Consider the following 15,925-nt stretch of genomic DNA (forward strand, 5'->3'; position numbering starts at 1 on the left):
TCCAGAGTCTTCAGGTCTTGCCCAGCGCTGCCTGCAGATGCCTCTTGCAAGCGGTCACTTGCTTCTGCCCATCAGCCCCACGAGGACGAAATGCGCAGGCGCCGTAGGATTTGCCCCAGCAAAGGAGCGAACCCAGGTAGCGCCTCTGGAATGTAAAGGAAGCTTCCGATTGGTCCCGCATTCAGCCAATTGCGGAAGAAGCCTCATGGGGAGCATCCCGCGCGCAGGGTGGCGTTCGAAAATCTTGGTGTGTAAGGAGACTGCAGCCCTACTGAGAGGAGTCTGTAACCTGAGGCGTTTGTAACTCGAGGTCCCACTGTGGTTGTCATTTCTGTGACTGAGGCAGTGAGAGATTTTACTTTCTTGGGCCCCATGATCACTGCAGATGGTGACGGCTGCTTCTTGGGAGAAAAGCAATGACAAACCTAGACAGCATCTTAAAAAGCAGAGACATCACCTTGCCAACAAAGGTCTGTATAGTTCAAGCTATGGTTTTCCCAGTAGTGATGTATGGAAGTGAGAGCTGGACCATAAAGAAGGCTGATCACCGAAGAATTGATGCTTTTGAATTATGGTGCTGGAGGAGACACTTGAGAGTCCCATGGACTGCAAGAATATCAAACCGATCCACCCTTAAGGAAATCAGCCCTGAGTGCTCACTGGAAGGACAGATCCTGAAGCTGAGACTCCATTATTTTGGCCACCTCATGAGAAGAGAAGACTCCATGGAAAAGACCCTGATGTTGGGAAAGATGGAGGGCACAAGCAGTGGCGTAGTGTGGGGGGTGCAGGGGGGGCCGCAACATGGGGGGGCGCTCGCACTCGCAGCTCTCTGCCCCCTGCTAAAATCCACTGGTTAGGGGGCACAAATTACTTGCTTTGCCCCGGGTGCTGACAACCCACGCTACGCCACTGGGCACAAGGAGAAGGGGACGACAGAGGACGAGATGGTTGGACAGTGTTCTCGAAGCTACCAGCATGAGTTTGACCAAACTGCGGGAGGCAGTGGAAGGACTGCCTGCAACGCTTTGGGCCATGCTGTAAGATCTGGACCCCCTCCATGCAGATTGAGGTTGTAAATAGGCGAATAAACCCTATTTCTTAAAGCACGACGGCCTCCACCGTTTCTTCTGTTCTCCATGGCTTGGCAGAGAGGGACGGGTGCTGTGCATTTATAACAATACAGTGGTGCCTCGCAAGACGAAATTAATTCGTTCCACGAGTTTTGTCGTCTTGCGATTTTTTTCGCCTCGCAAAGCATGGTGTCGGGAAAGTTTTGGAAAAGCTTCAAAAACCACCAAAGTCTTTAAAAACCTCAAAAAGGCTACCACACCGCGTTCTATGAGTTGCTCCTCGAAGTCAAGTCACAACTGTATTAACGGTGTTAAGAAAAAGGAAACAAACTTGCAAGACGTTTCCATCTTGCGAAGCAAGCCCATAGGGAAAATCGTCTTGCGAAGCAGCTCTAGCGAGTTTTTTGTCTTGCGAGGCATTCGTCTTGCGAGGTACCACTGTATTATGAACCTTGGAAAAGTGGTAGTGTGTGTGGGTCCCTTCAAAGGTCCCTTCAAAGGTCCTTTTACTGGACTTTTATGATTATTTGTGCTCATGACAGTATTGGGGTGCTTATACATGATCCCAATTTCAATACTGCAAAAGGTTTTGGGGTGGGCTTGCTGCTTTGTTTCCAATCAGTGCTTGTCTCATAGCTTCCCGCTGAAGTCCTTTTACTTCTCTTATCACACATGTTTTGGGTTTTGTTTCTTTGTTTGGTCCACCTTTTATTGCAAGGGGGAAAAATGGCACCCTAAAATTAAATTATGCTTAGGCAAACTGTTTCTGCTGCTGCCAGTTGCTTTCTGTTTGCGTTTATCCTGGATTACCACTGGATTCCAAATATAATATGCTATCTCACCATTTCCCCCCTCTTCAACTGCCTTCCCAGGAAGTTATTTATGCAATGCGGATTTTGCGAATATTTTCCTCAGCGCTGACAAGACATCCTGATTCCTTAGGCTGTATATGAAAGGGCTCATCATGGCAGGCACAATGGTAATAAATATTGAGTTGATCATCGCCTTTTGTGCTGAATAGGAGGATACTGGTGTCATATATGTCAAAATGGCCGCTCCATAGAAGAGTCCCACCACACACAGATGGGATAGGCATGTCCCCAAGGCTTTGTGGCCACTTCTGGAGGAGCGTGCCCTCAAGATTTGCAGGAGGATGGCAATGTAGGAAGCGAGGATGACAGAGAGAGGGAGCAGGAGTATCAGGAAGGTACCAAGGAAGGTTACTGTTATGTACTGAGTTGAATAGGATCCAAACTGCAGCTGTCTGATTGGTCCTAGAACAATAGGATCCAAAAGGCAGCAGTCCGATTGGTCCTAGAACAATAGGATTCAGCATGCAGCAGTCTGATTGGTCCTAGAACAATGCAGCAGTATGATTGGTTGGCAGGAACCACCCAATCATGCTCCAGATAGAAGTGAATCCACAACCTGATTGGCTTACAGTAGAATTCCGGAATTAGCCAATCATGTGCAGCCCATTGTGTAAATAATGTATATAAAGCAGATGCTTTGAGGGGACTTTCATTCATTCCTCCTCACCACTATGAGCTGAATAAAGAGCATGAAATAACTTTGCGACAGTTACTATTTCATATTTGGAATTGTCTGAGCAGGACAACTTTATAAGGGCTGGATATTCACAGAGGTTATGGTAAATTACATTTCACTTGCAGTAGGGAAGAGGCAGTACATACAGGGAACTTGTCATGGCCTGGACAGAAGGCCAGAACCAGACAAAAGCTGACAAGATGTAGCAAACTTTCCTCCTCATCAGAACTTGGTATTGCAAAGGTCTGCAGATAGCCACGTACCTGTCATATGACATGGTAGCCAGGATGAGGCATTCTGACCCCCCCACAGCCAGTGTGACAAAAATCTGGACGACACATCCGTAGAGTGAAATGGTGTACCTCTGGGTTATGAAGTTCACGGTCATTTTGGGAACGATGGAGAGAACCTGGCAGAGGTCCATGACAAACAACTGGCTGAGGAAGAAGTACATTGGGGTCTGGAGACCAGAGTCCATCCTGATCAGGAAAAGAAGGAGGCTGTTTCCAATCAGGGCGATGACAAACATGAAGAGAACCAGACCAAGGAAAACCATGGGTGATTTTTGATGCAGAAGTCCAACAAGAACAAACTCCGTCTATGATGTTGAGTTCTCTCCCATTGCTCTTCCTATTGCCTGGATTTTATCTAAGACACAAGGAGAGAAGTTGTGGAAGTCATGCAGTCCAGTGCCATATTACAGATCATCACCATTTTAGCAGTAGGGAAACAAAACAAAACAAAACCCAGCGTTTTAAAACTAATGATGCCCCATGCAACGTGGTCCAACAGCTTGCACATCATGTCAGCAACAGGGATCCACTGGTGGATATTAGCTTCCCTGTATCTGATCTGCCATAATGGGGAAGGGTGCAGAATAATATGGAGTTGGGAGCAGGAATATGCACTAAAAGCTTGACTGCAGACTTGGCACAGATGATGCATGTTTAGCACATCTCTTTGGTGATGTCTCTGCACTCTTACTCTGATCAGTACTTGATTCTGTTTGGGATGGGATCTCAGGGGAGCCCTTCATGGAGTTTATTGACCTGATGGGAGAAGAAGCAGAGAGGAACGAGGAACCTGGAGTTTATGTGACTGCTGTATTCCCAGCACCCAGAAGGAGATCCATCCTTTCCTGAGCTGATCTGGGCTGAGAGAAACTCCTGCTGCCCAAAGCCAGCTAGTTCTCATAACACTGTCATTATTGCACAGACACTCCACTTTCTTCCATGCTAAAGGCAGTTCTCTGGTTTGAGGCTCATGCTGTTTCTAGCTTGCTTAAGCAGCGGAGGGGAAATATCTGCTGAAATGGAAACAAACAACATTGGGGTTATTTTGCAAATTAGCTAGACCAGGGGTCTGCAACCTTTAAGAGAAAAAGAGCCACTTGGACCCGTTTCCGAAAAAACAACAACAACTGGGAGCCGCAAAAACATTGCAACATTTAAAACAAATATAACACTGCATATATTATTTCTTGCCCTAATGCTATATATACAGGATCGTGCAGTCAGCTGTCAATCTCAAGAAAAAAGGACAAATTAATAGCTAATTAAAATATTTAATTTATAACCAGGTAACCAGGTTAATGGGACTTTTGCTCCTGAACCTCAGTGCTCAGTGTCTGCACATCAGGGCTGTAAGACGTCACCTTCATTTTCACACAGGCTTGCAAGCTGTCATCTGTGAGGCGTGATCGGTGTTTGTTTTTAATATAGTTCATGTTGGAGAAGACCTGCTCACATACATATGTGGAAGAGACCACAAGGGCCATCGAGTCCAACCCCCTGCCAAGCAGGAAACACCATCAGAGCACTCCTGAGATATGGTTGTCAAGCCTCTGCTTAAAGACCTCCAAAGTAGGAGACTCCACCACACTCCTTGGCAGCAATTCACCAAACTTTCACCAAACTTTCCCCTGCTTAAGTTTAAAAAGGGGCTTCAAGCAACTAAAAAGGGGCTTCAGGCAACTAACTCCACGTGGAATTCCACGCGACCGCGACTGCATAATCAATGCCACAAAATGCCAGAGAAAATTAACCAGGGCCCCAGTGAACCATACATATAGTGATAATAAAAAGCTATTTAGGCCTTTCTCACCCCCTGTTGGGTGTGGGTGCATTTTCTGCAGACCAAAAGCCAAAAGTCTAGATAGCGCGGCCCTCAGCCTCCAGCTGGCGGCCAGGCAGGTGCGCCCTTGGCGACGCGCAGGTAACTTGCCGCCGCTCCTGGAAGCTCCGCTGCGCGCCACCTCCCTCCAGCCAGGTGACTCCGCCGCCCGCCGGTCCATCCATCCACCGGCCCTTTCCGCGCGCCGGCGGCTTTCTCTCCTTTTGCGCGCCCGCCACTCCCTTCCGCGCGCGGGGACTCCATTCCGGGGGCTGCCTGCAGCCGCGTACGTGAGGCAGCCTGTGCCGGGGACAGCCGAGGGGAGGGGACTGGAGGAGGAGGAGGCGAGGGCGGAGGGAGCGGGTGAGCCGTGGCGGAGCTGGAAGGGGAATTTCAAAACAAGCTGCGCGAGGGAAGGAGGGAGCCGAGCAGGCAGGCGAGGCGGAGCGCGCGCGGATGGCAAGCCGGGGAGGGGGCGCCCGTCGGGGGCTGGCGGCGCGGGCGTGGGGATTGATGCTGGAGGGGCGCCCGAGATTATTGGGGGGGGCGGAGCCCCCCAAATGAATTTTTGAGGGGGCTCGGGCCCCCTCAGGCCCCATGGAGTCTGCGCCTATGCCTCCGCTCCTTGCCTCCACCCCTCGCCTCCTCCCCTCACCTCCGCCCCTCGCCTCCTCCCCTCGCCACCGCCCCTCGCCTCCTCCCCTCGCCACCGCCCCGGAGCCGCAGCAAAGGCTTTAAAGAGCCGCATGCGGCTCTGGAGCCGCAGGTTGCCAACCCCCGAGCTAGACTAATCAGCTGTTAGCTGCCAATAGCCGAGCAAACTGCGGGGTCTTTATAAAGTTATTGTGCTATTGACTCATGTGCTTTCTTACCGATAATCTGTATACAGTATTTATAGGACCAGGACCATAGAAATGGGAAAATATTAGTTACATGAAATAAAAGACACCACTGCAATATGTAAATGTAATTGGTGCTTCATTGAGATTTGAGATCCTCCATATCAACCAATTGGAAGGAATATACTCATCTCACCTACATTTAAAGTATCAAGCATGAAGGACATGACTGTGAACAAGATTAACCATGGCAGCTATAAATTCAGAAAATGTATGCATTTGCTTGTCTGCTTGATTGCATTTGTCTGCTGTGATTCACTTGCAATTTACAATAAAAATATAAATGAGGTTATCATCAGTCAATAGTACAGAATACTAAATTATAAACAACTTCTACAATAGGTAAAAGTCACATACCTAAATTGCTTAAACTGGTCTCGGATGAAAAGCTTTGATGAGTCTACTGATTGAATTACATCTTGCTCAGAACTTGTTCTGCAGCTTCCCAAATTATCCACTGTGATGCAGTTTTATTGGGGTAAAAATGCAAAATGTTTAAAATCAGTGGCCAATCATTCTGAATTATCAGTGAGGGTTTTGTTTTGTTTTAGTTTACATTTTGAAAGACTGGAATCTTTTTCTTGTCAAAACAATGGAAAAGAAAGACAATTGCCAATATGCACAGCCCGGGCTGGGAGAAATAAGAGTTTTCTTGATTTCTTTTTAGAGATTAAAATATTTTAAATTGCAAGCCCAACAATCTTGCATAAAGCGCCCTTGCAGAAGCAATTAAGACTCCCAAAACTCTTTGGCTCCATTATTACTAAATAATGGAGGTTTATAAACAAGACAGGAAAATTGGCTTCCAGGTGGAAAAATCAAAATTAGAGACTGAATTGTTAGAACCCAATACTAAGAATTTGTCAAAAATGTATAATTTGCTGCTGAAATGGAATACACAAGATGAAACAGTTAAATCAGCTATGATTAAGTGGGCACAGGACATTGGTCATAATATTATGTTTGCTGACTGGGAGAGGTTGTGGAACACCGGTATTAAATTTACGGCATGTAATGCCTTAAAGGAAAATATTATGAAAATGATGTATATATAAATAAAATTTATTATTATTATTATTATTATAGGTGGTACATGACCCCAGTCAAGCTAGCAAAAATTTATCATTTGCCTGATAATAAATGTTGGAAATGTAAAGAAACTGAAGGTACCTTTTACCATCTTTGGTGGACATGCCCGAAGATTAAGGCTTTCTGGGAAATGATATATAATGAAATGAAAAAGGTATTTAAATATACATTTCTTAAGAAACCAGAGGCCTTTCTCTTGGGCATTGTTGGCCAACTGGTGCCAAAGAAGGATAGAACTTTTTTTATGTATGCAACAACAGCAGCAAGAATATTGATCGCAAAGTATTGGAAGACACAAGATCTACCCACCTTAGAAGAGTGGCAGATGAAAGTGATTGACTATATGACATTGGCCGAGATGACTAGCAGAATTCGTGAACAGGGAAAGGAGACTGCGGAAGAAGAATGGAAGAAATTTAAAATATATCTTAAGGACTACTATAAACTTGATGAATGCTAGAATGTCGAGGTTTTCAGAAAGAAAGGGTTACAGTGATATAAGATTAAAATAAAGAAAGGATTAAGATGAATTAGGTCGGAAAAAACATTTATAAGTTGTTATAAAACTATGGACATGGGGATGCAGAAAGGGGAGGTATGGGGGAGTCCTAGAAAAGAGGTGTATGAAAAGATATCATGAAATTATGCTTGTTTGTTTATCTTTTTATATGTTTGTTTGTTATAAAAAACTTTTGTAAAACCAATAAAAAATTTTATAAAAAAAAAAGACTCCCAAAACTTTGGCTCTCTTTAAACGCACTGTTTTCTAGCACACATCTACAGCCTTAACTGCAAAATCTTTACATGGAAACCCCTGGTTCACTCTCTGCCGTGGAAGAAAGTAAAAGTTGCATTTTCATTTTGTTACATCCAAATCAGGCGCGGAGCTTTCGTCACCCAGGTATCCTTCTGTCTAAAGCCTCCAAGGAGAATTTGACAGTCCTCTTCACCTTTAGGAAATTTATCCCTAGACCTTAATTAAGGTTCAGTTAGAAAAGCGGAAATTTGCCTCCCACGAATGCTTGGACAAAGTTTTACTTTATTTTTCTGTAATTTCCCCTTTTGATATTTCTGTCCATTCCTCTCCATATCACCTGGTGGTGAGGTGTAGCTAATGTGGCAGAAGATAGAATTCAAGATGACCTTAACAGGCTAGAGAACTGGACCAAAAATAACAAAATGAATTTCACCAGCGACAAATGTATGGTTCTGCACTTAGGCAGGAATAATCAGATGCACAAATATAGGATGGGGGACATCTGAAAAGGATCTATGGGTCTCCACTTAACACAAATAAACAGTGTGGTACAGGAGCAAAAAATGCTATTGTAATTCTAGGTTCCATCATCGTAAGTATAATGCCCACTTTCAGCTTTTTAATATCTGTTTGAAAAGCCTGGTGTGTACTATGGTTGATACAAAAACATAGAGAAACTTCAAAGGAGGTCTAAGACCTCACACTAAATTCCTTTGCCAGCATTCTTTTTAAAGCACACAGGATTAATTCAGCAAGCAATTTGTACAGAAGCAAGATGGTGTTAGTTATGCCATATACAAACAGAATAAAGAAACGTTTCTGAGACCCCACACTATTAGACAGCATAAGGAAATCTTTGGTGTAATTCATAACTCACTTGACTACAAATTGGTAATGTTTGCAGATGATATTCTTTTGTTTATCACGAAACCTCACAATACTGTTCCATTGTTACTGCCAAAAACATCTATATATTGCATTATCTCTGGATATACTATAAAGGTAAAGGTAAAGGGACCTCTGACCATTAGGTCCAGTCGTGACTGACTCTGGGGTTGTGGTGCTCATCTCGCTTTATTGGCCGAGGGAGCCGGCGTACAGCTTCTGGGTCATGTGGCCAGCATGACTAAGCCGCTTCTGGCGAACCAGAGCAGTGCAAGGAAACGCCGTTTACCTTCCCGCCGGAGCAGTACCTATTTATCTACTTGCACTTTGACGTGCTTTCGAACTGCTAGGTTGGCAGGAGCAGGAACCGAGAAACGGGAGCTCACCCTGTCGCGGGGATTCGAACCGCCAACCTTCTGATCGGCAAGTCCTAGGCTCTGTGGTTTAACCCACAGCACCACCCACGTGTTACGATATAGAATCAATGCGGCAGCGAGCAGCTTGCTTGAAAACAAAACATAAATGGGAATGTTGGGACTGTTTTGTGGGAAACAAAGGGACAGTCTATTCACAGTGCGAAGCACCGGAATTAGCTCAGAGTGTAATATGAGCTGTACAGGAAGTACAGGAGGAGTTAGTCTCTCTGCTGTTGGAGTTTGAAGAGAGCAGACGTGTTTTCTGTAACGCTGCAAAAGACAGAAATAAAGACATGTAAATACGTTTCTGTCTATCTCTTTCCCCTGCCTGGGTGGGCAGGAAAGAGTGGTGTGTTCTTCTCATGTTGGGGAGGATCGCCGATCGCGACGTTGCCTGGATCCTGCCGGGAAATGCAGACAGGGAGGTCAACCGGAGATTCAAGCCGGGTGCCTGGAGAGTAGCCAGTTTCTTCTGATAACAGCTTGAATCCAGACACCATGTCCCTTATCACTCCTAACTTTTACTCAAATAAGGCGGTGTGTTCCTATGCTTTCACACATCTACTCAAGTGATAAAGCCACATCCCAACCACCCCTTAGGCATGTATGAGATATGCCCTGCTCAAGCTTGCTGAGGTGTCCCGATAAACCATCGCCTAACAGCAATCCGCCCTGTTTTCGGGCATTCTAACCACAAGCCAGTAAATATAAGCCTCTAAGTGAGTCTGTGGTTTCTGATCAGCAAGTCCTAGGCTGATCGGTAAGTCCTAGGCTCTGTGGTTTAACCCACAGCACCACCCGCGCTGGTCCAAATTGGAGTTGATGTTAATAGGAAATAACTTTTTGGTTTAACCGTTTAAACAATACCAATTTCATATTTGCATAAAGGTAAAGGGACTCCTGACCGGTAAGTCCAGTCGCGGACTACTCTGGGGTTGATCTCAATTTCGACCACACAGTGGGAAACTGTTTTAAGTACTATAACAAGGGCATCTCTGGAGGTTCATACAACAAAAAATAATATTTAGAATATACTGGATCCCATTATGTTTGTTTAAAAAAGGGCTGTCTAAGGTATCTAACTGTTGAAGATACAATAGGGATAATGCTTCTCTAAAACACATATTTTTTCATTGTCCTGTATTGAAAGATTTTTGGCAGAAGGTAACCGAAACTATCAAGAGAACTGTACAGAACAACCTTACATTTACAGAGCAAAATATCCTTTTGAATTATATGCCCAGCACATGGAACCTTCCAAAAGGACAATATGAGTGGACTCTTCATGCCCTTACTATGGCACAAAGACTGATACTGATGATTTGGAAAAATAAAAATGTGGCTCCCTTCTTCGATTGGATTGAAGACTTATACAAACTCGAAACATATGAGCAACTTGCATATAAACACAGACTTGCCATGGACAAATTCAATGATATTTGGAATCCATTCTTACAAATATTTTAATAGGCTAAGATCTGGTGAAGTACAATAACAACTTTGTAAAGTACAGTGGTACCTCAGGTTACATACGCTTCAGGTTACATACGCTTCATGTTACAGACTCCGCTAACCCAGAAATAGTGCTTCAGGTTAAGAACTTTGCTTCAGGATGAGTGGTGCTTCAGGTTAAGAACAGTTTCAGGTTAAGTACAGACCTCCGGAACGAATTAAGTACTTAACCTGAGGTACCACTGTATACAGTTTTGGGGTTCTCCCCTCCCCCTCTTTACTTTCCCTTCTGCATGGGTGCTGTTTCTCTTTTTTTTTCTTTCTCTCTCTTTTATTTACGACTCACCACGTTTAGTGCACATATAATTATGTACTTTTCAATAAAGATGTCTGGGGGAAAAGAAGTATAGTGTCCAGATCGAGGGAAGTAAAAGTCCCACTCTATTCTGCCTTGGTCAGACCACACCTGGAATCCTGTGTCCTTTTCTGACCGCCACAATTTAAGACGGATTTCAACAATGTGGAAAGTGTTCAGAGGAGGCCGACCAAGATGATCAAAGGGTCTGGAAACTAAGCCTTATGATGAATGGTTGAGGGAGTTGGGACTGTTTAGCCTGGAGCAGAGAGATTGAGAGGTGATATCTGTCACATGGAAGATGGAGCAAGCTTGTTTTCTGCTGCTCCAGAGGGCAGGACTCAAACCAATGGATCTGAATTACAAGAAAGGAGAACTTTCTGACAGTAAGAGCTGTTTAACAGTGGAATGGACTACATTAGAAGGTAGTGGAGTTTCCTTCACTGGAGGGTTTTAAGCAGAGGTTGGATGGCCATCTGTCAGGAACAGTACTCACCTGGAGTACTGTGTCCAGTTCTGGGCACCACAATTCAAGAAGGACACTGACAAACTGGAACGTGTCCAGAGGAGGGCAACCAAAATGGTCAAAGGCCTGGAAACAATGCCTTATGAGGAACAGCTAAGGGAGCTGGGCATGTTTAGCCTGGAGAAGAGGAGGTTAAGGGGTGATATGATAGCCATGTTCAAATATATCAAAGGATGTCACATAGAGGAGGGAGAAAGGTTGTTTTCTGCTGCTCCAGAGAAGCGGACACGGAGCAATGGATTCGAACTACAAGAAAGAAGATTCCACCTAAACATTAGGAAGAACTTCCTGACAGTAAGAGCTGTTCGACAGTGGAATTTGCTGCCAAGGAGTGTGGTGGAGTCTCCTACTTTGGAGGTCTTTAAGCAGAGGCTTGACATCCATATGTCAGGAGTGCTCTGATGGTGTTTCCAGCTTGGCAGGGGGTTGGACTTGATGGCCCTTGTGGTCTCTTCCAACTCTATGATTCTATGATTCTAGGAATTCTTAACTGTGACTTCTGCATTGCAGGGGTTGGACTCGATGATCCTAGGGGTACTTTCCACCTCCACAATTCTGTGATTCTAGGTGGGTGAGAAAGAAAAATAAGTGCATATGTTAATGACAGAAGTTCGGAAATGCCACCCAGAGTGGCTGGGGCAACCCAGTCAGATGAGCAGGGTGCAAATATTAAATAATAATAATAATAATAATAATAATAATAATATAGAAATGGACAAGTGTGAGGGGAGAGCTTCTTGTTTGGGGTTTACTTTATGGCAGTTTCCTGTATTCATACGTAAAACTCATTTGCTCTTGTAGGGAGGACTGAGTAAATCCAAAACTTCTACACTTAATTACAAATTTCTACGTTATGTCTAAAACATATCATGGATATATCATTATTGAAAGGTTCAGCAATTAAGGGTTAACTTTTTATTTACTTTTTCAACTTACAGCCTTGGAGAATTAGTTAAGTTCACACCGCAGAGAATTAAAGTCGGAACAAACTCAATAAGTGATGCAATTAGATTTGTTTACTGACTTGAGTTTGGTCCATGTTCTTTCACAGATGTGTAATTCTTACTAATTGGACATAAAGTATCCTGAGTATTATTTATCCATATCTGCCTAGAGAGAGTTATTTGTAATTAAGACGTCAGAAATGTTTCTCTTAGTAATAGCAATGCCCGGGATGTAGAAGTGATAGAATCAATACAAAGTTGTTATTGATGAAAGCTGAATTTTGCGATGGAGATCTCGGAAACAGTGGGGCCTCCATTGGAATTTAGTAGCGAATAGACTTTGGATTTTTTTCCTACCATCAGTTCTAGGGAAAGCTCAGCCTCCAACATCTTAATATGCTTGGAAGTATTCTATACCTTTACACAATTTTGTCTCTTAGGCCTGCGTCCTGTGTCCTTTAGGTAAAAGGTAAAGGACCCCTTAGGGACGCAGGTGGCGCTGTGGGTTAAACCACAGAGCGTAGGACTTGCCGATCAGAAGGTCGGCAGTTCGAATCCCCGCAACGGGGTGAGCTCCTGTTGCTCAGTCCTGCTCCTGCCAACCTAGCAGTTCGAAAGCACGTCAAAGTGCAAGTAGATAAATAGGTACCTCTCCGGCAGGAAGGTAAACGGTGTTTCCGTGCACTGCTCTGGTTTGCCAGAAGCGGCTTAGTCATGCTGGCCACAAGACCTGGAAGCTGTACGCTGGCTCCCTTGGCCACTAAAGCGAGATGAGCGCCGCAACCCCAGAGTTGGTCATGACTGGACCTAATGGTCAGGGGTCCCTTTACCTTTACCTTAAAGGACCCCTGGACGATTAAGTCCAGTCAAAGGCGACTACGGGTTTAGAGTTTTCATCTCGCTTTCAGGCTGAGGAAGCCAGCGTTTGTCCACAGGCAGCTTTCCAGGTCAAGTGGCCAGCAACACTAAACCACTTTTGGTGCGTTGGAACACCGTGACGGAGACCAGAGCGCACAGAAACACAGTTTACCTTTCCTTGCAGTGGTAGCTATTTTTCTACTCGCACTGGGATGCTTTCGAACTGCTAGGTTGGCAGGAGCTCGCCCCATCGCGGGGATTCGAACCACCGACCTTCTGACTGGCAAGCCCAAGAGGCTCAGTGGTTTAGACCACAGCGCCACCCGCAGCAAGTGATATCCATATGCAAAAGCAGAGAAGCACTAAGTTGCCAAGCACCTGCTAATGAAAAATTATTCAAGTACATTTTGCTTGTGCTGTAATCCACATTAATTAAAGTCTTGGGACAGTCTTCCCTTGGGTGATGCAGGCAGAGTTTCACTTTTTAAACCAGCTTAAAGTGCCCCTCACAGCAAAGCAATGAATAGAAGAGTTCAACCATCTTACCAGAGCAGAGCTGTAGATCGTTTTGAAGTTACACCGATGCAAAGATCAGAGACCACTTTTTGGGGAGCTGTGGTGATACTGGGTCATCTCAGTGCAATACTCAGGATTCACAGTGATATAGGTAAATATTTGATCCAACACTCCAGAACACAGCAGCAAAAAAGATCACTTAGACCACGGGTAGGCAAACTAAGGCCCGGGGGCCGGATCCGTCCCAATCGCCTTCTAAATCTGACCCACAGATAATCCGGGAATCAGCGTGTTTTTACATGAGTAGAATGTGTCCTTTTATTTAAAATGCATCTCTGGGTTATTTGTGGGGCATAGGAATTCGTTCATTTTCTCTCTCTTCAAAATATACAAGGTCTGAGGGACAGTGGACCGGCCCCCTGCTGAAAAAGTTTGCTGACCCCTGACTTAGACAAGTGTTTTACTTCTGTTTCCTCTAAATGGGTTTCTTCCCTAAACCTTCCTTGGAATTATTTTCATCTTGCATTTATTCTGTCAACATTATTGGGATAATAAACCTTTTGTGATGCTACAAATGCAACATTCGGTGTATTATTTCAATTCATTGACAATTATTGGGATATTCCAATGCATATCAGAATCTTATTTACTTGAGGTAAACCCTTTCATTCATGCATCAGCGTTTTGAGAACCTGGAAGCAAGAATGAGTTGGGCAGTGATGACAGTGAAGTCCTAGACATGTTTACTCAGAGGTGGACCCCACTAGGTTCAATGGAGCTTACTCCCAGGTAGGAAAGGGCAAATCTGTTGCTTTTGGATCTCAAAGTTTCTCGTTTTCCCAGTTTTAAATTCACTTCTCCACATTTATGTAGCAATTTGTTACAATACCTCCTCCTGAAAATTCACCAGCATTTTAGCACAAATTTTTCCAGATTTTTGCACCCCCCCAAAAAAGGTTTAGGGGTACTTTCATTTTCCTACTCCTATTGAAATACTGCCCCTCAATGAGGCCAAACTTAAATTCACAAAATGTTTAGGGGTATGCGTACCCTCAGAAAAAAGCACTGGTTTTGACTAATACACACATTTATGCAAACAATTTCCCCTAATATAATGCTTTTTCTATACTATTTAAACCAATATGCATTTTAAGGCAATTTCCCTTTAAAATATGCCATTTGAGATATGATTCAGGTGTTGGGGGGGGGGGGAAGGATGCTCTGCAAAATTCAAAGACGTGAATTTTGACAGATAGGTGTGCTTTGGTTCACATATTGTTTCAGAAAGTCTGCATTAGGTAGTTTAAAATGCAAACAAAATCAAATTCCTCCTCTATCCCTACTCTCGGGTAAAGGTGCATGGGATTATAGCTCAAATGCTGTGTTTATACCTTTGTTTTGCGAACATTCACATTTATTAGGCAATTAAAGATGCTTTCCTTCTGCCATTCACCTTGTTTGTTGATTGTTGTTAGCCGCCCTGAGCCCAGCTTCGGCTGGGGAGGGCGGGATATAAATAAAATTTATTATTATTATTATTATTATTATTATTATTGTGCAGGAGAAGAAATTATGTGATGCCAAGGGAATACAAGACTACTGTTTGCAGAAGTTCAAGATCTTTTTCTCTCTAAAAATAGCAGCTAGTTACTAACATGTCTACCCAGGAGTACGTTTGATGGAATTTAAAGTTAAGTGTTAGGATAGCAAGCCTAGCTTTATATCTTCTTCAAAAGAAGAATGTATGAATGAGCTTTTCCTTTTTTAAAATTTGTCAATTATTTTTTGTTGATTTTTATAAAAACAACACATTAAAAGCAAATTAATTCAAATTTAAAAGAAATTCAAATGTTGGCTTCCCAACCCCTTCCTGGTGTTTCTTTTCTCTCCTTCCTTTGCTGCTCACAACAACATAGGTAAAGGTAAAGGTAAAGGGACCCCTGATCATTATTTCCAGTCGTAGCCGACTCTGGGGTTGCGGCGCTCATCTCGCTTTATTGGTTGAGGGAGCCGGCGTACAGCTTCCAGGTCATGTGGCCAGCATGACTAAGCTGCTTCTGGCGAACCAAAGCAGCGCACGGAAACGCCGTTTCCCTTCCTGCCGGAGCAGTACCTATTTATCTACTTGCACTTTTGATGTGCTTTCGAACTGCTAGGTTGGCAGGAGCAGGGCTGAGCAATGGGAGCTCACCCCGTCGTGGGGATTCAAACCGCGTCCTTCTGTTCGGCAAGCCCAAAAGGCTCTGTGGTTTAACCCCCAGCACCACCTGCCTCCCACAATAACATACTTTCCCCTAATTTCTATTCATTCCCCATCTTTCTGAAATTTCACTATCTGTGCTTGTTTTAATTCCAGCTTAGACTTTGTTTAACTATAGCAGGTCCCCAGTTATTCAAGTATTCTTCCTTTATCTACCCATATAAATCGTGAAGGAGCTTTTCCTTTGAGTTTTGTACCAGGAGATAAAACTGAGCTGACTGTGAAATGTGGAACA

At 44.0% G+C, this 15,925-nt stretch overlaps 2 protein-coding genes across 2 annotated transcripts in view; both read right to left on the reverse strand.

Annotated features, from left to right (window-relative positions):
• The window catches only part of LOC309524893 (E3 ubiquitin-protein ligase TRIM7-like), a 254,550-nt gene that overhangs the window by 61,244 nt on the left and 177,381 nt on the right, over positions 1–15,925 (reverse strand). The window lies entirely within an intron of this gene.
• Positions 1,890–6,153, reverse strand: LOC309525163 (olfactory receptor 2M5-like). The gene is given in 4 exon segments (XM_082210635.1): positions 1,890–2,297; positions 2,659–2,736; positions 2,740–3,269; positions 5,990–6,153. Coding segments are annotated over 3 exon segments (864 nt in total). The 5' UTR covers positions 3,178–3,269; positions 5,990–6,153; the 3' UTR covers positions 1,890–1,949.

This window comes from Podarcis vaucheri, assembly GCF_965113315.1.
Source record: "Podarcis vaucheri genome assembly, chromosome: 2".
Taxonomy (NCBI): domain Eukaryota; kingdom Metazoa; phylum Chordata; class Lepidosauria; order Squamata; family Lacertidae; genus Podarcis; species Podarcis vaucheri.